The 23,052-nt window shown below is 50.4% G+C and overlaps 2 protein-coding genes across 8 annotated transcripts; both read left to right on the top strand.

Annotated features, from left to right (window-relative positions):
* Positions 1-575: 575 nt before the first annotated feature.
* SCAMP5 (secretory carrier membrane protein 5) lies at positions 576-7,830 on the top strand. 2 transcript variants are annotated; one of them, XM_041718281.2, is made up of 7 exons: positions 576-733; positions 2,206-2,282; positions 2,543-2,671; positions 4,356-4,512; positions 5,165-5,266; positions 5,427-5,544; positions 5,651-7,830. In XM_041718281.2, exons 2-7 carry the CDS (start codon positions 2,276-2,278, stop codon positions 5,843-5,845), a joined length of 708 nt encoding a protein of 235 aa, XP_041574215.1. In that variant the 5' UTR covers positions 576-733; positions 2,206-2,275; the 3' UTR covers positions 5,846-7,830.
* Positions 7,831-9,110: 1,280 nt separating this feature from the next.
* On the top strand, positions 9,111-22,628 carry PPCDC (phosphopantothenoylcysteine decarboxylase). 6 transcript variants are annotated; one of them, XR_012057547.1, is made up of 7 exons: positions 9,111-9,369; positions 10,844-11,008; positions 15,033-15,128; positions 17,354-17,482; positions 19,195-19,363; positions 20,442-20,544; positions 22,031-22,628. XR_012057547.1 is itself a non-coding variant. In XM_041718488.2 (6 exons), the coding sequence occupies exons 2-6, from the start codon at positions 10,856-10,858 to the stop codon at positions 22,114-22,116; spliced, it is 633 nt and encodes a 210-aa protein (XP_041574422.1). In that variant the 5' UTR covers positions 9,111-9,369; positions 10,844-10,855; the 3' UTR covers positions 22,117-22,628. The 6 variants fall into 6 exon arrangements, 5 of the variants coding, with proteins under 5 accessions (XP_041574422.1, XP_072789917.1, XP_072789915.1 ...); XM_041718488.2 differs by lacking the exon at positions 20,442-20,544; XM_072933816.1 differs by lacking the exons at positions 10,844-11,008; positions 20,442-20,544.
* The last annotated feature ends 424 nt before the right edge of the window (positions 22,629-23,052 follow it).

The following is a 23,052-nucleotide window of genomic DNA, read 5'->3' as shown; positions in this document are numbered from 1 at the left end:
ACACTCCCAGCCCCATGGAGCCCCCAGCCCTATAAAGCCCCCCAAGCCCCATAGAGCAGCCCCAGCCCAATAGAGCACTCCCAACCCCACAGAGCACTCCCAGCCCCATGGAGTCCCCAGCCCCACAGAGCACTCCCAGCCCCCCAGAGCACCCCCAGCCCCACAGAGCACTCCCAGCCCCATAGAGCACTCCCAGCCCCCCAGAGCACTCCTAGCCCCATAGAGCACTCCCAGCCCCACAGAGCACTCCCAGCCCCACAGAGCTCTCCCAGCCCCATGGAGCCCCCAGCCCCACAGAGCACTCCCAGCCCCACAGAGCTCTCCCAGCCCCATGGAGCCCCCAGCCCCACAGACCCTCCAGCCCCACAGAGCTCTCCCAGCCCCACAGAGCACTCTCAGCCCCATGGAGCCCCCAGCCCCACAGAGCCCCCCAAGCCCCATAGAGCACTCCCAGCCCCACAGAGCACTCCCAGCCCCACAGACCCTCCAGCCCCACAGAGCCCCCACAAAGGCCCCGCCCCTTCCCCTCGGCCCCGCCCCTCCACCCGGCGGCATCAGGACCCTGGACAGCGGCGGGCGCTCTCGCGAGATCCCGGCGCTGCCCATAGGCCGGTGGCGGCGGCGCCGCAGTCTCGCGAGAGCGCGGTCGCTGCGGCAGGAGCAGCACCGGGCGGGCGGGCGGCCGCCGCCACCCGCCGGGGACCGGAGGGGACGGGACGGGTCACGCCACGTGGTGAGTCCCGGGAGTGTGGCGAGGGGAAACGCCGCGGCGTGAGGGCGCTGGATGCTCCCCCGGGGGGGCTGACTGCCCTTTGCACCGACCTCCCGCTCTGCACCCCGCTTGCGGCGGGGGGGGGGATGCGCGGCGTGGGGGCAGCCGCGGTGACCCTGCACACGCGTGGGCGCACCGGGCACCGAGCGGGGGTTGGGCCGCCCTTCTCCCCGGTGCAGGCCGCTGCTGGGAGCCTGCTTTGAGGCGGGGATGGTGGGGCACGCAGCCCTTCACGCGTGGAAATGCACGGGCAGCGATGCACGGCGAGGCCGAGCCGTGCCTGCCCTCCCCAAACCCACCCCACGCACCAGAGGGGTTTCTTCTCGCTGCCACCACCTATGTGATCCTCCATCCTTTTTCCATCCACTCCACCATATTCCAAATTTTGCAAAAACACCCCAGCCGCATTTCTGGCTGTCCCACGGTGGCGCGGGTGTGGGGCCGGGGGTGCCTGGCCGTGTGTCCCCACTCCCGACACACGTGGGTCGGGGCGGCCGGGCGGACATCACCGCGCCCGAGGGGCTCGGATTTATAGCACTGGCGGGATGGAAGCATCCGGGGGCGTGCGAAAAGACCCCCAGAGACAGCCCCCCAAATCCTCCCGGGAGCCCCAGGCACCAACTGCCGGGACTCCGTGTCAGCTCTGCCTGGATAGCTGGGAAAGGGCAAAACCTGCAGGCAGGTGGGGATACGCCATCTTCACCCTTCTCTTTAAAACCTCAGCTATTCATTTTTGGCTTTAATTTTGGTCATAATTTTTACTTCTGGCACAGAGCTGAGCATGGAATGGTCTGGGAAGGTCCTGGGATGCCGAGCTCCCCCCTTTCCCACCTGCATGCTCTGGAATGAGGTGCCAAATGACATGAGTAATTGTTAAGCCAGGCACTCGAGTGACTCATTAGTGACAATCGCCACTGATTTATTTTTTTTTCCAGCTGGTTTCTCTGCTCTGATTTTCTGCTCCCTTTTTGGCCTTGTTTTTGTCATCGGCTTGCAGATATGGCAGCTACAAGGCAGCCAGGTAGACCCCTCTGCTGGAATTCAGCAAAAAATAACAATAATAGATTTTTAAAAAGAATTATTTTTGGGCTAGGTGATGAACTTGAGGGTTTCAAACTGCCCACAGCCACCTCCTTTCCCTGCTGCCCTACCTGGCCCTCTCCTCGATGTAGGTCAGTTGGGAGTGGGAGGCCCCACATCACTGGATCCTCCCGTAATCTTCTGCCTTAACTGGCACATAAGCCTGAGCCAGAGGAGCCAGGATTTATCACACTGCCAACCAGGTGCCAGCCTGGATGTGTGATAGTCCAGAGTGTCCCAGAAGTGAAGCCAACTGCTGTCCTTGGGTTGTTTGGGAACAGGGGGAAGGTGAAGGCTTTTGCAGATGTCCCTGACCACTTCAATCAATCTTTTTTTCTCTCATTCTCCTCCAGCTTTGCTAAAGCTCCCACGTTTTTCCCAAGTATTTTTCCTGAGGAGCAGAGAGGCTGAGCGTGTGCCAGCATGGCAGGTACAGGGGGCTCTGGAGATCATCGTGGGCTCTACTGGCCATAATGTCACCTCACTAGTCACCACTGGGGTGGTGGGTGTCCATGGCTGCAGGATCCATGTGGCCAGTGAGGGCTGAATTTGATCCTTTTGGGTGGGTTGGTTGCAGCTTCCATGGGAAATCCTGTGTAAAATTTGTTTGTTCTTGGGGTTATTTAGGAAGCCTCTTGCTTTTCATTCAACTCTGGGCAATGCCTGACACCAGTGAAATTTTTCTTGCAGAAAAGGTGAACAACTTCCCTCCCCTGCCCAAATTCATCCCCCTGAAGCCATGTTTCTACCAGGACTTCGATGCGGAGATCCCGCCGCAGCACCGGACCATGGCCAAGCGGCTTTACTACCTCTGGATGCGTGAGTGGCTGCGTGGGAATGGCTCCAGTGGGATTTGTTTGCCTCTCCAAAGGCTGCTCCTCTGGGAGCTGCCAGCTGAAAGGGCAGGGCAAGGTCAGGGGAAGCCCTTCTCCCCCTCCAGGCCTTGGTGTCTCCTGTTAAAATTCAGGAATGAGGGGTGGGTTACAGCATCCCATGGATCCCAGCCTTTCCAGCCTCCAGGATGGAGCTGTGGAGCTGCCTCAGTGTCCCAGAGTCACTGGTGATGGTGTTGATGTTCTGCTGTAAGGAAGAGATGGCTCAGACTGGAGGGCTGGTGTGCCTGCTCCCCAGAACATGGAGCTTGAGGCTTCCCAGAGCTTGCCTGTTCCTCTTGCATGCCTCTGTGTGCCGTGCTGTGCTAACAGAGCTGTCACCAGCTTCCAGCTCTTCCAGCTATCCTGGATCTCTCTTCTTCACCAAACGTGAGCAGGGAACAGGGCCAGAGGGACAGGTCACACCCCAGCATAGGCGGAAACGTGCACAGCTCTGGGCAAGCTGGCACAACATTTCATTTCTTTCTACAAGAACTCAGTTCCCTTATCAGGCATTTCCCCTGAACTTTGGAAGCAGCAGTGCCCAGGGAGTGCCTTGTGCTTTAGGGGCAGGTCAAGAAGAGCTGAGCTAACACCACAGAGGTTGTGTGTTCCTGCTTTTGCCATGGCACCAGGCTGGCATCCCTGGGGCTGTGTCCCATCAGGGAGGTGACCCTGGAGTAGCTCCATCATGTCAGGAGGGTCCACTTGTTTAAGTCATGGGAGGAAAAATGCTGTGCTTTCCCTGGGAAGCTCTCTCGGGGGTGTTCAGTTCCCTCCCCAGCCCAAACAGGATGTTCTTCCTCTTAATGTAACAGAGCTTGGTCCTTGCTCCTCAGCACCAGCTCTTAGAGCCAGTCGCTGTCCCTTGCGTTTTGCCTCTGGAGCTCCTCTCCGGGGCATTTTCTCCCCACCAGCCCCTCAGACACCCAGCACAGAGTGGCTGGAAGGTCCCTTCGTGTCCTTTAGGGCAGCTGAGCTCCTTCCCTTGCCAGCTGCAGCTCTGAGGCAGGCGGCGGTGGGAGGGCTTTCGCTCTCGTCGAAATAATGAATCATTCTCCCAAGTCGGAGGCGTCAGAATGCAGCTGAGCCTTCTCTGCTTTGTCCTGTGTCTGCCGAGCTGGGATGCATAGTCAGAGCCCTTGTGTGGCCTGATCCCAAGCTGGGGTGGGCGAGGGAAATGTGTCACCCCCTGAACTGGCGAGGCGGGGTCAGGAGTTCAGGATTTGGGCTCTTAATGGTGCTCAGGGAGCTCCTGCACAAGCTCCTTCAGCAAAGATTTATCTGGAGCAAGCAAAAAACTTCACCACAATTCCTCCAGTTTCCTTCTGTTAGTGGAAATGTATCCTGGCTGGATAGGAGCGGGAGGATGCAACTCCTGCCAATCGTCAAGGGAACTGCTTGGGGAATTACAACTCTGAGTGATACATTGATTTTCCTCCTGTTACACCCAGCTGAGGCATGACCCCCTTCTGCCCAGCCAGCCTGGGAATGTGCTCTCAGCTTAATTTAAGGGAAGTCCAGCTAGGGCAGGGCTCCGAGGCTGCATCCCTGGGGTTGGGCTCCTTGGTGTCTCAGTGCCACCCTTGCGTCCGTGCTACTCTGCTCTGTGTGTGTGTGTGTGTTTGCAGTGAACAGCATCACCTTGGCAGTGAATCTCGTGGGCTGCCTCGCGTGGCTCATTGGAGGCGGCGGAGCTGTAAATTTTGGACTGGCAATTCTCTGGCTCATTCTCTTTACACCCTGCTCCTATGTCTGCTGGTTTAGACCTATTTACAAAGCTTTCAAGTAAGTGGTCGCACCTGAGCCTGGCTTCTTTTTGCCTTGTTTTCCTTCATAAACGGTCAGTGTTTAGCTTAGGGCATTGCCTGACTAACTGGGGGAATTCCTTTCTGTGCAGCCCTTTAGCTTTACTTTCTAACCTTCAAACCCAGAGTGTTTGGGAATTCCCGGGGGCCAAACCCCCCATCAGGTGGTGTAAGGACACTTTCCTTGTCCCTCTGTGCACTGGTGGGGGACAGTGGTGAGGATGCAGCTGGGGTGCCACTTTCCCTCTCATCCCTGAGGCATCTTTTATATTGTTCCACGAATCCTTGAGGTGTTTGTACGGATTACGCATGGTGCTGAGGTCAGTCCCCAAATCTAGAGAACTAGGGGTGTACTTATTCCCCATGTGGGGTGGTGTGAGCTGAGAGCTGTGCCCTAACATCGGTGTCCTCAAGCCTAGCTCACTGAGCCATAGGGAGGGTCTGGTGCCCTGTGGCTTTCCTAGGTACCCCTTGACCACCTCTATCCTCTTGCACTTTCTCCTTTGCCTTTAATTTTGCTTTTCATCACCCTCCTGCTAAATCATGGCCAGGTCTGATAAGCTGGAGGATCTCCCTTCCCTTGGAGTGCAGCGGGGATGGAGGTGCAGGAGTGACTGAACATTCTCTTGCAGGACAGACAGTTCCTTCAGCTTCATGGCCTTCTTCTTCACCTTCATGGCCCAGCTGGTGATCAGCATTATCCAGGCAGTGGGGATCCCTGGATGGGGGGTCTGGTAAGGAAAATGCTGCTGTGTTGGGTACAAGGGTGGTCACTGTGGTGTTTTAGCATCCTTGCTGGTTCTCTCCTTGGGGAAGATGGTTTGAGGAGCTGGGAGGGCTGCTGGCAGTCTAGGAGAGCTGGTGAATGAATGGGTTGTTTCCATCTCCTTGCAGTGGCTGGATTGCAGCGATTTCCTTCTTTGGGACCAACGTGGGCTCGGCTGTGGTGATGCTGATCCCCACTGTGCTCTTCACAGCCATGGCAGTCTTCTCCTTCATTGCCCTCACCATGGTATGGCAGGAAAAGCGGGTTCCACATCGCTTTGGGTGGCCCTCCTGCCACCCCGGGAGCTCTGCGCCGGCCGCAGGCGCTCAGCCCCTCTGGATTTTCCCTGCAGGTGCACAAGTTTTACCGGGGCAGCGGCGGGAGCTTCAGCAAAGCGCAGGAGGAGTGGACCACGGGGGCCTGGAAGAATCCCCACGTGCAGCAGGCGGCCCAGAACGCGGCCATGGGGGCGGCGCAGGGCGCCATGATGCAGCACGAGACGCAGTACTCGGCCACCCCCAACTACACCTACTCCAACGAGATGTGAGCAGCAGCAGGACTCTGTCCTTGGGAGGAAGAGCTGGGGGGGAAAAAGGGAGGAGGAAGCCTGAGCCGAGTTTCTGCAGCTGTCTCAGAAAGTCAGAGTGTACCATAATGGTGGTTCTTTTCCTGTCTTTGTAACGAGATCCTTTGGGATTTTTTCTTTCCTTTATTTTTTTTTTTCTGTTTTTCTTGTCTTGAGCTGTTCTTTTCTCCTTTCTTTTTCATTCTGAAGAGGCCGTGAGTTGACCTGCAGGGCTCTTGTTGTGCGTGGTAGTCAGTGTCCGTTCACGTGTCTTCTTTTACCCTGTGGAATAGTGTACAGTGGTGGTTTTTTTAATTACTATGGTGATAGGTGTATGTTAGAACCTCATCAGCCAAAAGCCCCCCCATGCCCCCAAAAAGGGAAAAAGAGCAACCAGCACCCATCTTCCCTCTTGGAATAAGCCCCGAACTTCGGGTTTTTGATGTGTGTGTTTTCTCTTTCAGTTGATAGTGTCCAGCCACTTGCCACTGTCTCAGCAAGGGCAAGCAATCCTGGGAATTCTCCTTTTTTCTTTTGCTTTTTAACTAGCAGGTGGCTGGCTGATTTAGGATTAAAAAAAAAAAAAAAAAAAAAGAAAAAAAAAAAGAAAAAAGGGAAAAAATATAAGAAACCCTCAATCCTGCTGTTGATATGCTGGAAGCCAAGAGATTCCTAATCTATACCCTGGCTCAGGATCTACAACTTCTCTCAATGTGTGGTGTTGTGAGTAGTTTACACTTCGATGTGGAGGACCAGTGTGTGTGTGTGCACGTGTGTGTGTGTGTTGGGGAGCAAGGACAGGCTTTCCCTGTGGGATACAAGCATCCCATTCCAGATTCTGCATCCTGAGTCTGTTTTTTTTAAGGCTTCTGTTTTGAAAAGCAGCTGTAAAAGCCACAGAGCGTTCCTCAGAGGACCTACGCTTGGGCAAGGCTGCGGGTCAAATCTTGCCACCCCGTATCCCAGGACATCCAAGCAGTCTCCCTGCTCGTGGAAATAGCCAGGCCAAGATTTGTCCCCGTTAGCTTTGGAGGTTTGTGCTAATTTAAGTCTCTTAAGGAAATCTCCAGGCTGGAGGGAAGGACTCCTGCTGACTTGTGCTCCTAAAAAGCCTGGTGAGATGTGGCTGTGTGTTTTCCTGGTGCAGAAATCCCTTTCAAGCCCAAATCCCTGCCCAGTTTGGGGATGTTGGACATTAAATAATGATCCTGCACCCTAGCAGGAGGCAGCTGAGCTCAGACCAGCACTTCTTGGGGATAGTGACTGGCACACCCTGGAAAAGATTATGAATGGGAGCATAAATGGGATGGATGCTGCAGGGCAGGAGTAGGGAAAGCTACTTCTCTGAGATGCTTTTCAACTCTAAATGCACTTTAAATAAGCCAAATTTTCCTCCAAGTCCTCGAAAAGCAGCCCAAACAGAATCCAATCCAGCCCTTTGGCTCCAGTATCTCCTGCCTGGCACAGGGAAGGAGCTCAGCGTGCCACCAGCCAGGACTGTGCAAGTCCCAAGCCCCCTGTCTGTCCCCTCCAGTGATGCTTGGATGTGACCCCTACCCCTGAGAATCACCCCAAAAAGGACCTTCTCTTCTCCAGCAAAGCACACCAAGACTAGTTTCGTTTTAAGGGTGTCACTCCAGTCATTCTGCAATAGGCAGTCGTCTCTTGACCAGACTAAAATGCAGCTACTGATAAAATGCCTGTCTGTGTGTGTGTGTATATATATTTATGTATAAAATGTCAGGAGAAAAGTAATCCTTTGCTAAGCCTATTATGTACTTAATCAGGTTTAAATATTGTGCAATCCATTTCTAGCTCGCCTAAAACTTACTCTGCCAAACCACGTGCTCTGTCATCCGTGTCTGAGAAATGATGGATTAAGTGACTTCACCTCTTGCATTGACAATAAGATGCATCAATAATAACTGTAACGAGCTGTAACTAACAGACATTGCTTCAGCACCTAACCCTCCTCTCCGATGTGTCTCCTGAGTGTGTGAGCGCTGAAATGTTGCCCCCGTGGCTCCAGCCAGGTGGGAAACTCAACCCCTTGTTCTCACCTTGGTTATTTGTAAGCTGTCCCTGCTCCAGGTGGGGCTGATGTGGGTGTGAGCAAAGCGTGGTGGTGCTTCTGAAGCCCAAGGGCTGGGAGAGATGGGGTGTTCCTGCTGCTGGGCAAGAGGCCTCTCATAGAACACACCTGAGGTCTCCCTGTCGCCTTCCATGTCCTGCAGTTGGCAGAGCACAGCTCTCTCTGCCTCTTGCTGTCCTTGCTGCTTGTTCGTAGCAAATATCAGAGGGGTGTCCAAAGAACTGCAAAGGGCTGGGCGCCACATGCTGCCCCTGATCTGTTGTGCCTGCATAATCATGGAATGGTTTGTCTGGGAAGGGACCTTACAGCTCCTCCAGCAGGGACACCTTCCACTGTCCCAGGCTGCTCCAAGCCCCATCCAGCCTGGCCCCGGACACTTCCAGGGATCCAGGGGCAGCTGCTCTGGAAAACCTGTGCCAGGGCACAATTCCTTCCCAGTATCCCACCTAACTCTGCCCTCTGGCATGGGAAGCCATTCCCCTCATCCTGTCTGTCCCTCAGACCATGAATACTCAGTCCTTTAATCCACTTTCCCCTGCCAACGCTGTGTGGCCGCCCTGAATCCCAAAGGAAAGGTTTCACTGCTGGTGTCTAGCACTTTCCTAGGCTCAGATATCACCCTGTCACTTGAGGGACCCTCAGACCCTCTCCTCGACCCCGTTCCCCACACGCCTTCTACCGCCGAGTTTTTTTGTCTTTTGTTCCGTTCCAAAACCTTGCCACGAGCCAAAATCCCCGTTAAGACTGCTTCTTGAGCAGCCTAAAGCCACCCGCTTGCCCTTGGCGAGATCTCTGGCGTGGGCACGACTGGGGCACAGAGCGGCACAAAGCGCTCCGGGGTGGCAGCGCTGCCGCCATGACCCGGGACGGGGCCGTGAGGGGCCGCCATGACACCCCTTCCTCCCGCCGGCCGCGCGCGCTGCCCGCACCAATCAGCGCTGAGGGCGGGAGCAGTGCGCGCCAATCAGCGCTGAGGGCGGGAGCAAGGCGCACCAATCAGCGCTGAGGGCGGGAGCAGTACGCACCAATCAGTGCCTAGAGAAGGGAAGCCGTGCGCACCAATCAGTGCGCGGGCGGGAGCAAGGCGCACCAATCAGCGCTGAGGGCGGGAGCAGTGCGCACCAATCAGCGCCCGTTCCCGGCACCCCCCCCTCAGTTCCGGGGTCCGCCCCCGGCCGCTGCCCCGTTCCCCTCACGGCCCTCACGGCCCCGCCGGTTCCGCCGGTCCTGCCCGGAGCGGTGTCCGAGCGCTGTGTGTCACCTTCTGCGGGCCCCCGGGGCTCCTCGGTCCTGCTGTGCGGCCTTTTGGAGCCGATTTCAGCACCGCTACCGCGTTAAAAGTCGATTTAATGAACCTTTAGGGGCCTGTAAATTGCTCGTTTTCTAGTGGCTGCTTCCCCACAGCTGTGTTTGGGTAAGAGCAAAGCGCGGCCCAGCAGGTTTTTTAATCGTTACATTACATATATTACTGTACATACAGCTTTTACTATAATCCTTTGCTGTTATTTTTTAATTTTTACCACTATTTTGCTATTTTTGCCGCTATTTTTACATTTGTACCATTTTAAAATTTCACCTTTTTACCATTGCTTTACCGTATTTACCATTATTTTACTATTTTAATAATTGTTTTCTAATTTTATAATTTTTATCCTTTTCATAGTTACTTTATAATTTATAACCATTTGGAAAGTTTCCTACTTAAAAATGTACGTTTTAATACCTAGGCTTTAATTTGTGGATGCTTCAGTAGAACTGTGCACATTTTAGAAGCATCCAAAGGATGCTTTAAGTAGATAATAACTTTAATAATTTATAAATAATCATGATAATCTGATTTTAATTAGATATAGATAAATATATGAAGTGTGGTGGTAGCATTAAAATCTCTCAGCCAATGTCCTGCTACATTTCCTCACCTCTTAATTACCCTTGCTAATCAGCAAAGCTGAAATTGGGCTTTTAGTAGAAGGGGGTGGGATTTGGTAATTTTAATTTCCCTTCCAACCCAAACCAGGCTGTGATCCTATGCAATTCCTCTCTCCAGCCTCTGAGTTCCTCCCAAAACATCAGCACAGCCTGTGTCCGTCTTCTTTCCACCCAAAGTGATTCCAAACACTTTGTTTGAGCAACAAGGACATCACTAAAATGGAACAAACTTTACTGGTTGCAGTGATTTTTCAAGAACTGAACTTGCTCTTTGCTGCTTAATCATTGATTGATTATATTTTAGACACTTGTGTCATTTTCTCCACCAAAACATTAATTCCTGTTTTTTTTATCAGTGTGGCAGCAGCATAGGAAGGCCAGGAGGAAGCTGCAGACCTGAATTAGAGCTGCTAAGGAATTCTGTCTAGTGCTGCTGTTAATATTTAGGAACACAGTGAGAAACAAGATTGTGCATGCAGAGAGGCCCCACATTTTTAATTAAGACATCTCTGTGCATTTATTAATCACCAGAGAGTACAGAGGGAAAGCAATTCAGCAGGGGTTTGTTTGCCTTTAGAGAACTTGGTGTAAAATTTTATCCCAGATTGATTTATTTATCTGCCCTAAATTCTGGACTGTGTTCAACATGTAGGAGTCTTAATTTTGGAGGGCTTACCAGGATGCTTTTGTGGCCTCTCTGCTCAAGTTTTAGGAGTCTGTTTCCCAGTATCTGAGAGAAAAATGTAATTAAACATTGAGCTGCCCTTAAAGTTCTGCTGGTGCTTGAAATCTTTGTGGGATGAGTGACACCTGGGGGGTGACCCAGTGTCATCCCATGGTTCTGGCTGGCTCTGGGTCCTGCAGAGTCCAGCTCAGGTCCCCTTGGGAATGTGTTGGGATTGGAGCTGTGCTGGGAGGCTCTGTTAGTGCAGTGTCTTTGTTTTCCTGTGCCTGCACAGCTGCATTGGAGCATGGAGCCCATCTCCCTGCCAGAACCAGGCATTGCTGCAGGAAACAGCTCATCTGTGGCACAGGAAAAGTTCCATGTGCTGGTGGGAGTGACTGGAAGCGTGGCTGCCCTCAAGCTGCCCCTGCTGGTCGCAGAATTGCTGAAAATCCCTGCGGTGAGTGAAGCTGTTGGTGGAGCTGTGTAAAGTTGGAGTTACCCTGGTTCTGAGCAGTGATCACATGGCTCCTGCTGAAATGACAAGTTCCTCCTCCTGGCCCCTTAGTTCAGAAATTTCTGTGAGGAGGATTCCACTTGTTTTTAAAAATCCTTTTTCCCCCCCTTTCTTCTTTCTTACAATTTTATATTTGAAAAGACCTTTGCTTTGTATCTTTTTTTTTTTTTTTTCCTGGAGTTTGTTCTTGTCAGTCAAGTTATCAGATGTGGTTGCAGATAGAGGTGATGCTTCTGAAACTTGAAATCTCCAGGGTATTGCAGTTTTCCATGGGTGGGATATGGCTTTTCCAAATGTGATCCAGAAAGGGAAAACAGACCTTATAAAACCAGAAATGGAGAACACAAGCTGCTGCTATATGTGTTTGTGTGGTATTTTTTTACTGTTTTTTCTGGAGTAACAGAGGTGCCCAGCAGGGGCCAGTGGTGACTGATCAGGGAGGGAAATGTGCTCTTTTCTGCTGTAGGATAAAGTTAAACATGGAAAACTTTTAGGTTTTTAGAAATACAGGAAATATTTTGGAGCAGTGAAAGAAAAAAGTGGCAGGGGCAAGAGGGTGCACTGAAATCTGTAGATTTGTTGATGAGATTGCTGCATGAATATCCTTTGGGATGACCTGGGAGGCTGTACCTTGTGGGCACAGTAGAGGCAGAGAAGGTGTTGGTTTATCTTATCTGGTTTTATTCCAGCTTGATCCAAGCTGGAAAGGGTGCTGGAGGTGAGGCCTCAGTTAATTTATGGTTTAGCCTGATGTGATTAGTGAGGTCAAAGGTCCCAGCCTGAAATAAGAAGGACAAAGAAAAATGACATCAGGGAATCGGGTGACCAGCCCAGAGCCAGAGATAAAGATCTTCTAATCCTCTCCCTCTTGGATTAGCTTGGCTATTGTCCATTTTTCTTTGCTCCTGGAGCTTGGGACATCCTTCTCTGCACTGGCAGGCAGAATGCAAATGACCTGTGTTAAGAAGGTGGCTCAAGCCCTTTGCTTCTCTCTGAGTGTTTGTTTCATAATTAAAAGCTGCAGACAGCTGGACTCCAACTCTGTGCAGCCCCAGAGGTCTGTGACATCCAGTGCAGACTTTGTGGCCACTGGTTTTAGGGCTGAAAAAGCAAAAATGAGACATCCATGAGTTTGTAAAAGCTTATTAATCAAAGTTATTTACTCGTTTCTGCTGTGATTTCGAGGCCTGCTGAGTCGGTATAACTTGCCCATGGTATTTACTGAGTCCTGCACCAGGCTGTTGCATGCATTTCTGTACTGCTGGAGCAGAACTTTACAAAGCAGGCAGGAGCATAATATGGCTTTGATACCAGAGGAGATGTGGTCACAGGCTTGCAACCAGAGTGGTTAGTGTAAATTGATGTTTTGCCTGAAATGGTCTGTGGTGAAGGACTTGGCAGAATGATTTTGCTGCTCATTAAACTTTAACACCTCCTCGAGTGGATGTGACAGCTCACTGCCTTTTGCTTGAATTGTCCTTGACTTGTCCTGGAAGTGTCCAAGGCCAGGTGGGATGGGGCTTGGAGCACCCTGGCATAGTGGAAGGGGTCCTTGCCCATGGCAGGGGGTAGAACTGGAACATCTTTATTTTCCTTTGCAATCCAAACCAGTCTGTGATCCCAGGTTAAAGAAAAGTAAGGACAGACTTTTTGGTGGGCAAAATATTTTCATCTTGAAGCTCCAGGATGTCACCTGGACTTCAGGTGTAAACCACACCCTGTGACTTCATTGCACACCTGCCAGGCAGCCTCTGCCTCAGCTTTTAGGTGTCATTTAACAGAGGAGCTCCTGTGCTCAGGCTATCTGGAAAGATTTTGCTGTCAGAGCTGAGAAAGCCATTAAAAATAACCACATGCACCTCCTTACCCTGAATAGAAAGGGCTGTGCCAGGAGAATCCTCTATCAGAGACCAGCAGTGTTGCCTGAACACGGGAGAGCAGCTTTATGATAAAGTTTATTGTGGAGATTTGGCTTAAGCCAAAGACCTTTAACTAATCTAAACTGTCTCCAGTGAGGGAGTTTGAGTGTGGCCAAACTGCCTTTGCTGTTGAAGATATCCACAGGCAAACAGAGGGTGTGCCAGGTAAATAGAAAGAATAAACTGTAGGCTGAAGTAATCCTGAGAACACTGGCCTCTTCCCAGTGTAGCTGGAGGGACTTGAAGGACTTGCTGAGAATGAGGGAACCAGAAGCCCATCCCAGCAGAAAACCTTCATTAGGGAGAATATTTAACTCACAAAACAACTTTCTTGGGGGGTGGTGGGATTTCAGCCACCAGCACTCAGACTCCTTGAACATCCCTCTGGAATGTTCTGGTCTGGAAGGGTAGAATGCAATGCTTGACAGCCAGAGCTCTTCCCTAGTCCTGGGCTTATACTTGGAAGAAATAATTTTTTTTTTCAATGGTAGAATTTCAGAGAGCAGCCATCCTCCTTCAAACTGCACAGTGGCCTTTAAACCCCTCAAATAAATAAGTTTTCTTGCAGCCTGAGGTTAACACCTCTCCCCAGGCCTGTGGCACAGCAGAGCGGTGATAGCGCCTTTGTGGGTGTCGCTGCTTGGCTTGAGCAGCTTCCTGTGGGGTGAGGTTAGCATGGAAATAATGCAGTTAGCTAATGCCTGTGAGTGTGATCTTCATGCTCAAAAACACTGTGAACACCTGGCATTCCCAGTCAGGGGTGTTTCAAGAAAAACAGACATTTAGAAGAGGCAGAAAAGCAAATGTACAGTACCAAAAATGTGTTGTGCAGCTGCATTATCCTCTCAGTTTTCCTTCAGAAAATGGGGGAAATTACCAGTGGCCGCAATATGCCAAGGCTGGGATTTTCCACTGTTCCCAGCTGTTCTAGTTTCATAGGATGCAAGGAGCCAACACTGCCTCATTCCCAGTGGAATAAATGGTGTTGGGAGCAGGATTCATGTGCTCTGTCACATCACTGCTGCTGTTGCAGAGAACTTCTTGGAGCTTGGAGCTTTCCAGCAGTTGATTGTAGCAAGGAGTGCACACACTGAGCGCCTCATTGGTTTTCTACCTCAAGGCACTGTTTCCTGTAGCTGCTGGTGGGGCTGATTTCTCCCCATCTCACTGCCAGATCACCAAAACCATGCAGTGGGTTCTGGGAGTTGCTGGAAGGAGCAGGCAGTGGTCAATACCATGGAAAAGGGTTATTTTTCACTCTAATCAGCAGCCTGAGGTTCATCTTCCTCATTACCATTCTTCAGAGTGCTCCATCCATGTGTTTTGATGTTGAGCGTTTTAAGGAACATCCTTGGGAGGAATTGCAGCTGGAAATTCAGCTCCGTGTCCCACATGGGCAGTCAGGGCATGCAGAGCTGACTCTGGCTGACCTGGTATGTGGAGGACACATCTGGTTCACTGCCTGTGGCAGGATCTGTTGGCAACGTTTATCAGAGCTGCAGGACACACAGAAAACAGGAAAAGGCCCCTCTTCCACTTGGGAAGATTTCTGCAGGGGGAAACAAGAGGTTCACCTTGGCACCTTTTGTAATTGGGTGTCAGATAAACACCTGAAGGATGGGATAGGCTTTCCCCAGTAGACACCAGTAAATGAAGGTTCCAGTGGCTTTGCAGGTTTATCTGAGATTTCAGAGGGAACCCTCCTGTGTTCAGTGTCAGGAAATGTGAAGACAGCCACTGCAGAGCCATGGTGAGGAAGTTTGGTGCTTGTTATGAGTCATATTTGTCACGCAGTCTCTCTTTGTGGCAGTCACTGGTTTGCTGCACAGAAACCCTGTGCTATGGACTCACCTGCACCGAGGTTTTCCCTTTTGCTTGGCAGGTGAGGACCTGCCTGTTTTAGGTAGACATGAAATGAGTTTCTTGCTACTCTGGATGCCTGTGGTGCCTTGGCATTTCAGCTGTGAATACGGGAGGCTCTCTGTGAAGCCACAAAACCTTCAAAATTGTTCTCAAGTCTAACCAGTGGTCTTTTTCTTTCTGCTTAGCTCGAGGTGAAGGTGGTCACTACTGAGAGAGCAAAACATTTCTACAATGCCCAGGAGATTCCTGTGACCCTCTATGGTGATGAAGAGGAGTGGCAGGTGAGTTGTTCTTGCAAATAGAAGCATTCCTCTTCAGTTTTCTTGCAAGAAACCACAATTAGTTCTTTTTTAAGCCTGAGCCAAGACTTACTCCTTGGTCTAGTATATACATTTGGAATGTGGCTTTTGAAGAATGTGCTGTAAAGGAGGAGGAAGAGAGAGGCTGCCCTGATGCATTGCAGGATTTTTGGAGAGAGCACTGGTCTCTCTCCACCCTAGGTTCAACTGCTCTGAGAGGAGTGTCAGGAAATGTCAAAACAGCCGCTGCAGACCCATGGTGAGCAAGTTTGGTGCTTGTCATGAGTCATATTTGTCATGCAGGCAGCAGCTTCATTCTCCTTAGCTCAGCTGTCAGGGCTGTGAACATTTCTGCTCCCTGTGAAATGGCTTTTTCTCCTCATTGCAGTTTTACTGACACACTTTGAGACTTCTTGAGTATGAAGAGGTTCATTGTACAAGCATCAAGATTTGTTTTTCTGTACATTTCATCCCTGCTCTGCAGTGCTGATCGGAGCACAAGGTGCTCTTTCCTTACCCCTATTCCTGCTCACACATGAGCATCGCTTTTTAGTGGACAGAAACATGCCAATGGCAACAGCTGAGAAACTTTCTAGCTAGTCTCAGGGATTGGTGGATACCTACTGGATCCCACGGTGCTACAGCCTCAGGCAGTTATTTCTGAGGAACCCTCAGTGGGGTGATAGAAGAGCTGCAGGTCAGGCTTTGAGGTCTGCTGGCACACTGGAGAGCAGGCACAGAGCCCTTGTGGTGAGAAATAATCACAGAAGGGTTTGGGTTGGAAGGGACCTCAGAGCTCCTCCAGTTCCACCCTCTGCCATGGGCAAGGACGCTTCCGTTATCCCAAATTGCTCCAAGCCAAATCTAGCCTTGCCAGGAACATTTCCAGGGATGGGGCAGCCACAGTTTCTCTGGGCAACCTGTGCCAGGGCCTCAGCACCCTCACAGGGAACAATTTCTTCCAATATCCCATCTCACCCTGTCCTCCGGCAGCTGGAAGCCGTTTCCCCTTGTCCTATTGCTCCAGCCCTTGTAAATAGCCTCCCTCCATCTTGCTGACTCCTTCAAGCACTAGAAGGACACAATTAGGTCATCCCAAAGCCTTCTCTTCTCCAGGCTGAACACTGCCAGTTCTCTCAGCCTTTCCTCATGGGAGAGGTGCTCCATCCCTCTGATCAGCTTGATGGCCTTCTCTGGGCTCACTGTGCCAGCCTGCTTAGCATGTCTTTGTGAGATCCTTCCCTCTGACAGTAAAATGACAAGAAAGAATAGAAAGGAGTGGAGGAGGTGGGAAAGGTGTTCAGGAAGCTCCAGCTTTTCAGATACTGCCTTTTTGTTGTGGCTTCCTGTGAGTCAGAGGAGGAGCAGTTTGTGGCCCTGACGCAGCCCGTGCTGGCCTGTGGTTGGGTATCCTCTGGGGAATAGGCACCTGATGCTGTTTGCTGCTTCTCAGGACTCTTTCCCAGGTAACTGAGCTCTTAAGACCAAGGTTCTCTTGAGCAATTCAGGGCTTTAGAGAAAACAGAAATAATCACTCAAGAGTCAAGGAGAATTTGTGGCTGCCCCATCCCTGGAAGTGTTCAGGGGTTGGATGGGCCTTGGAACAACCTGGTCAAGTGGAAGGTGTCCCTGTCCATGGAACAAGGTGAACTTTAAGGTCCCTCCCAACCCAAACCATTCGAAGAGCTGACAGCCAAACTGGATAAACCTCATCTGTCATGGAGAAAGGCAACACTGTTCCCTGCAGTACTTAGGAGGGTTCCCTTTGCTGTTTTGAGTGTGAGTAGGGTTGTGCATCCTAATTAAAAGTGACTTGTTCAGTTTGGGGTCTGTACCTCGTGAGAAGCCAGTGGGCAGCTTCATTTCAATGTGGAGCTTGTAAATCACATTTCAAGCTCAGTTCCTCAGGAAATGTACCCCTGGTTTGGGCCTGCCTGGCTCAGCTGGCTGAAGGATGGAGCTCTTAGGAATAATTACAAAGCTAAGGGATGCTGTGGATGGGGACAGCTCTTTGCTGTGAGTTGATACCTGTGGTTATCAGATGTGGGAATTATCTTGTGGGGAAAGGATTCCCCCATTTGCTGATCCGCTGCCATCCCTTAAATTCCATAACCTTCCATAGGAATTCCATCAGGAATTGTGTTTCCTGGGGTGGGATGGATGAGGTGTGTGAGGCTTTGGTGCTGCCCACCTTGTCTCCCCTGCAGCTGTGGAAGGGCCGCTCGGACCCCGTCCTGCACATTGAGCTCCGGCGCTGGGCTGACCTTATGGTGGTGGCACCTCTGGATGCCAACACGCTGGGAAAGGTTGCCAATGGCATCTGTGACAACCTGCTGGTGAGTACCCAGGCTCTGCCTGCCACTGCTGCCACCCCTCAGGACTGCCTGACCTTGCCTCCATGGAATTTCAGTGCTTCTGCAGCATCACCAACAGTGAGACTTGCATATTCTACTCTGCCTTCACCTACTTTTCTCTCTCTTCCCCAGCATGTTTCCTCTGCTCCTTCTCTGACCTAATCTGTTCCCACTCCTCAGCTCTCTCAGTCTCTCATCTCATTTCCCAGTCCCTGCTTTGTCTTCCCTGCTTCGTCTGGAGGGTGGTATTTCTTTCTGCCTCCATCCTCTCTCTCTGTCACTTATACGCTCAAACACACACTCCCTTTTGAGTTCCACTGCATTTTTTCAATGCAATCTGGAAAGACACCTGTGAGATCAGATAAAACTGTTTACTTCCTGCTACTTCACCACCTCCCTCACCTAACATAGCACAGATTCTCAAACATGCTCATGCCCACCTACCTCCCAGCTTCAGCTACAGAGGATTTTGCTTGTTCAGGCTTGTTTCTTGGTATTTAAAGGGCTCTTGAGGCTCTTCAGCCTAATCAGAAACTGTATTAAAAGAGAGTGTGCTTCTTTGCTGGGTGCTGGGGGCCTTCAGCAGGGCTGAATGTTTTGTGGCCAGACATTAACCACACAAAAGATCTCGGGAAGCTGCAGATCTGCATGACCTACAGCCTTTTGGGTGAGAAGTGCATATAAATGAATGAAATGCACCCAGAGCAGATCACTGGGGATCTAGAGAAGCCAGAAAGAGCTGTGGGAGGGACAAGCAATGTCTTGTCCTTCTGGGTCCCTTGGTGTGCTGAGGGAAGAGCTCAGGATGGATGTCAGGGATGTGTGGCTTCGTAGGCTCCTGCCAATCTTTGGGAGCCTTGTAAAGGGAAGAGGCAGCTCCAGGAAGGGAAAGTGAGTGCTGGAGGTGCTGGTTGGCAGTTCAGAACAGATTCCATCAGATTTCCTTGGGCTGGGAAGGGTTCAAGTCACAGTGTATAAAAAAGGATGGACAGGGTTCCTGTAAGGACTCTGTGATCAGAGCTGCTCTCTTGGAAGCTCCTTTGTTTGAAATGCTGCAAGGCCTGGGTAATCTGATGGACGCTGCACTAAGAACAACCAGCATTTATCTTTCCAAGGGGATGAGGTGATCCTGGGTTATCTGGAAGTGCAGAGGACTCAGATTTGATTGCCTGTAGCACACAGGATCTGCCAGATGCCTTGTAACCTGCCAGCATCTCCTGCAGCAGCCCCATATGTGCTTGTATTCTCCTCTGTTGCATCCTGGAAGCAGCACTGCTTCCCTTGCAAGGAGTTATGGATCCAGCTGGCATTTCATGTGGGAAAGACTCATTGCCAGCTTTCAGTGTTCAGCTTTGTTATCTGAAGTGTTGTTCTGGGGGTTTCTTTGTAGCCAGTATGATCTGTGGCCACCTCTCAGCTTCTTTGTCTTCCACACAGTCTGTGCACATCCTCTTCCAGCTTTGTTTACTCCAGCCTGGGCTGCTGGCTGGAGCAGGGTGGGATTTATCCTCTGGGCAGCCTCCCTCATCTTTCCTGCCTGTCAGAGATGAGCTTGGCTGGAATGTGCTACAAATTAGTCTCAGCCCATGGGTTAGTCCAGCTGCACTGACAAAACAACAGGCAGGCTGGAAAGGTGCAGCACAGGGATGGGAAGGAGTGAGGAAATCCAAGCCCTGACATGGCTTCTCCTGCAGACTTGTGTCATCCGCGCGTGGGACCTGAGCAAACCCCTGCTCTTCTGCCCTGCCATGAACACGGCCATGTGGGAGCATCCCATCACAGCTCACCAGGTGGAGCAGCTGAAGGGCTTTGGCTACACAGAGATCCCCTGTGTGGTGAAGAAACTCGTGTGTGGAGATGAAGGTCAGTCCTTTGCTGTGGCTCCTGCCCTTTTCTCTCCCTCATCCTGGAGGGATGTGCTGCCTTTTTCTGTGTGGCCACGGAGATGTTGAACTGCCACGGTTTGTATAAACAAGCTGAAGCTTTGCCCAGTGTTATCTCTTGTCATTAATTTTTAAGTAGCCTTAAGAGCTTCCAGCTGAGCCTGATACTGAAGAGAAATGCATATTTAGGAAGAGAGGAGATCAAAGAGAAGGAAGGTTCTGTGGCAAGTGCTACCAGCCTGGGATTTGGGTGTCCTGACTTTGCCCTCTGCTGGGACTGGGGGCTGTTTTCATTGTGCCTCAGTTCCATCATTGTGATTAAATCTTGTCCCTGAGTGCAGACAGCGAGAAAAGCCCTTTGCAGATGTGGTTGGGGATGTAGCTGGACACACATTTAACATTTGTTGTTGTTGTTGCCTGGGTTACTTTTTAGCTTCCCAAACAAGCTTTGATTTGGGGTTTTGACACCAGAGTTCTATGAAGTAAAAGAGGGGTGTGGAGGAAGTGCAGACTCAATGCATTCAGCTTGCAGTGCTAAAAAATAATGGTCTCATTATTTTTTAAAGTTTTTTAAAGTTTTAAAAAATTCTTCGAGTTTTAGTAGCTGCTTTAAATGGAGGTATTTTGACTTTTGGGATGGGTTTTGTTACAAACCATTTGGATAAATGGATTTGCTTTTTTATTAAAATTTCATTGGGCAAATCGCTATAAAACGTCCCCAGTTCAGTCACAGCCTGCACAGTACAATGCACCTACTTCTGTGTATCAGCCCTGGCTCCATCAGGATTTTAGCCACCCTGTCAGCCCAATAAACAGTCTGTGACATAGACAGGCTGTTAAAATGTCCCTTGTGGTTAAATTCCAGGCCTGGCTTAGTTTTGGAATCCTTAGGTAGGTGCAATGATTCCATGGTTTTGTACTTTCAGAACTGAAATCTAAGAAATATTTACAGTTAGGTAAGTGTAGTCAAGTAACTCAGACGTCAGTTGAAATATCCTGGATGACTAGCCTTCCACTGGGATTTTACACATGATTACATCAAATTTCTTCATATCCAGCTCAGCTGTTTCAGTTGTGAGAGCAAACTCCTGAAGGAGCTTGGAGGAGAGGGATGCAGGGATGGCAGGAGCAGCCTCATCTGACCGGACTCCACTTGTGCTCGTGAGTCAATTCCCAAGGAGATATTCCTGATGGCAAACAGCAGCACTTTTCCTGGCAGCCTGTAGGGAGATTATGGCAGGGCACTAATGGATTCCATCTCTCTGAAGACCAAACTAGTCTCCACAATTGACTTTTTTTCACCCCTTCCCCTTTTCTCAGGCTTTTCACCCCATGGCCTCTTCCACACTCATTTTGGTTTTGTGGCTTCCATCCACTCGGGGGTTTCCCTGGTTTCCACATAAGCTGCACGTAACAAAGCTCACACGTGGTGCAGGAGAGACTCAGTTTGCACCAGTTTGGTCTGTTGATGTTGTGGTTTGTTTTGCTCTAGGAGGTTTCTCTTCCTCACCCCATGTGGTTGGGTGTCACCTGAAATGCACCAGATCCTCACTGTGCCCAAGTTTTGCCTGATGAATTTTTCTCCCTTAGTAAAGAGTGGGTTTAGACAGAAAGTCCAGCTAGAAGAGTTAAAGTACCAAACTGAGTTTCTTAACTGGATAGTTTCCACACTGCCATTATCTTCTTTGTCTTTGGCTGGATTTCTAGAGCCTGGCACACTGGCAGATTTCCACCTGTAGGCATGTGCTGTGCTGTTGCTTTGCTAAACCTAAAAATCCAGCACTGAATTGCCAGAGGTGTTGGAGTAGTGGGTGGTGGAGGAAGAAGGCAGGCCTTGGAAGTGTTCTGGAAGGGTGTAGCTCTGCCAAACCATGCAGAGGGAGTGTCTCTTGTCAGGTGCAGCTCTTCTCCCTGAGCTTAGGGGAGCAGAAATGTCCAAATCTGCCTGCAACTTGTCCACAGGATGCTCCAGACATCTTGGCGTTTACAGGTCTGAAAAAGAGGAAAATTACATTTCCCAGAACTAATTCTGCTTAGTAGTAAGTTATGAGATTAATTAGCCAGCAGGACAAAATACCAAGAGAGACTCTTTTTCAGTCTTCTGAAAGAGACAAATACCTGTGGGAGAAGCATCTTTCCTCAGCTCCAGGCAAATTAGAAGAGTGAATGGCCTCAGTTCCCAGTGCTGAGTTGAGCACACAGGGTTAGACAAGGTGATTTAATCATCTCAGGCTTTAAAATTTTGAATCTGAGTTAAAAACTGTTTCAAAGGAAAGCAGCAGCACAACATACATTAGTTGTTCATCTGGCAGATAACCAGGCCCAAAGGAAAAGCCTTTCCATTTTGTTCTGTCCAGCACTTGGCCTTCTCCAAGAGTTGCTCCCAGGATTCAGGCTGGTGGGAATCCACAACACCTTTCTCTAATGGAGGTCCTGTCTCTCAGGCAGAGTCATGGGAATGGTATGGATTTGTCAAGTCTTTTGTATAGACAAAGACTATTTCAGAAAAACACTGAAAATACACAATTTTGAATTGAAATACACCCTGGAGAAAGGAGGTGAGATAGGGAATTTTGCTCCACACACTTTCTTTAGGATGCCCCCCCCATCCTGGATTTCACCATGTGGTTTTGCTCTTGCCCTGCAGGCCGAGGTGCCATGGCAGAAGTGTGGACCATCGTGGAAAGAGTTAAAAGGATCCTTGAAGAACGGGATGTGCCAAGGCAGAGCTGATGTTTTGGCATGTAAATGGTGTTTTTGTGCCTTCCTGATGGTTTGGAGATAAACCCAGCAGGAAGCTGGGCTCATCTGCCCTGGTACTCATGGCATGCATACCTTTAACTGCTCTTCAACAGAACAAGCCAAGGTTGTGTTCCAGCTGGTGCCAAACTGAAATGTGGTACCTCACCACAGACTTTCAAAACCAGAGCCAAGAATGTGCTGCTTTAGTGTGGAAAACTGTGGTATTTTGGGAGTAACTGTTCTGGAGGCTGCTCAACCCCCAGTGCTTCACACCTGCTCTGTTATGGGCAGGCTGCAGAAGAAGATGTTTCTAGTGAGGAAAAGGCCCTGCAAATTCTGGTGTAGGGTAATTGCAGCCCCTTCTACCAAGTGTCTCCTGGACCATTCCTGCTCTCCAAATCTTGGTCCATAGCTGTGTTGGCTGCATGTTCCTCCAAGCAGGAGTCACTGTCCAAAAAGATTTTCCCTCTGGGAACTTAATAAAAAAAGAGTTTTTAATCCTGCCCCTGATGCATTGCCTCTTGTAATTGCTTTGGGAGGTGTTCCAAGCCAGTATCTTTGCTAAAGTTGTGGTGTCTGCTTAGGGTTTTTTATCAGATATGGAGAAAATTTGACTGAAAGGAGCTCTCCAGTCCTTTTGCCCTTTCATAGCTTAGTCTGGAGTGGGATGCAGGTATCAACCTCATTCCAAGGTGCCTGCTGCCCATCTGGGTGCCCCAGTCAGGAAACAAGCAGGCCAGGCCCTCATGGAATGCCAAGGCTGCGTGTTTCCCATAGGAATGAAGTGAAACTTCACTTTTGATGATCTTTTCAACTTGAAATCTAACTGCCTGGTATGAATAAATTGGGAAATCCTGTGCCCTTGTGGGCCAGACCAGGCAGGGCTTCCCCGGTCCAGCTTTTCCTTGGGAACACACAGCTCTTGCT

This window comes from Taeniopygia guttata, chromosome 10 (genome assembly GCF_048771995.1).
Source record: "Taeniopygia guttata chromosome 10, bTaeGut7.mat, whole genome shotgun sequence".
In the NCBI taxonomy this organism is placed as follows: Eukaryota; Metazoa; Chordata; class Aves; order Passeriformes; family Estrildidae; genus Taeniopygia; species Taeniopygia guttata.
This window is presented reverse-complemented; position numbering and strand designations above follow the sequence as displayed.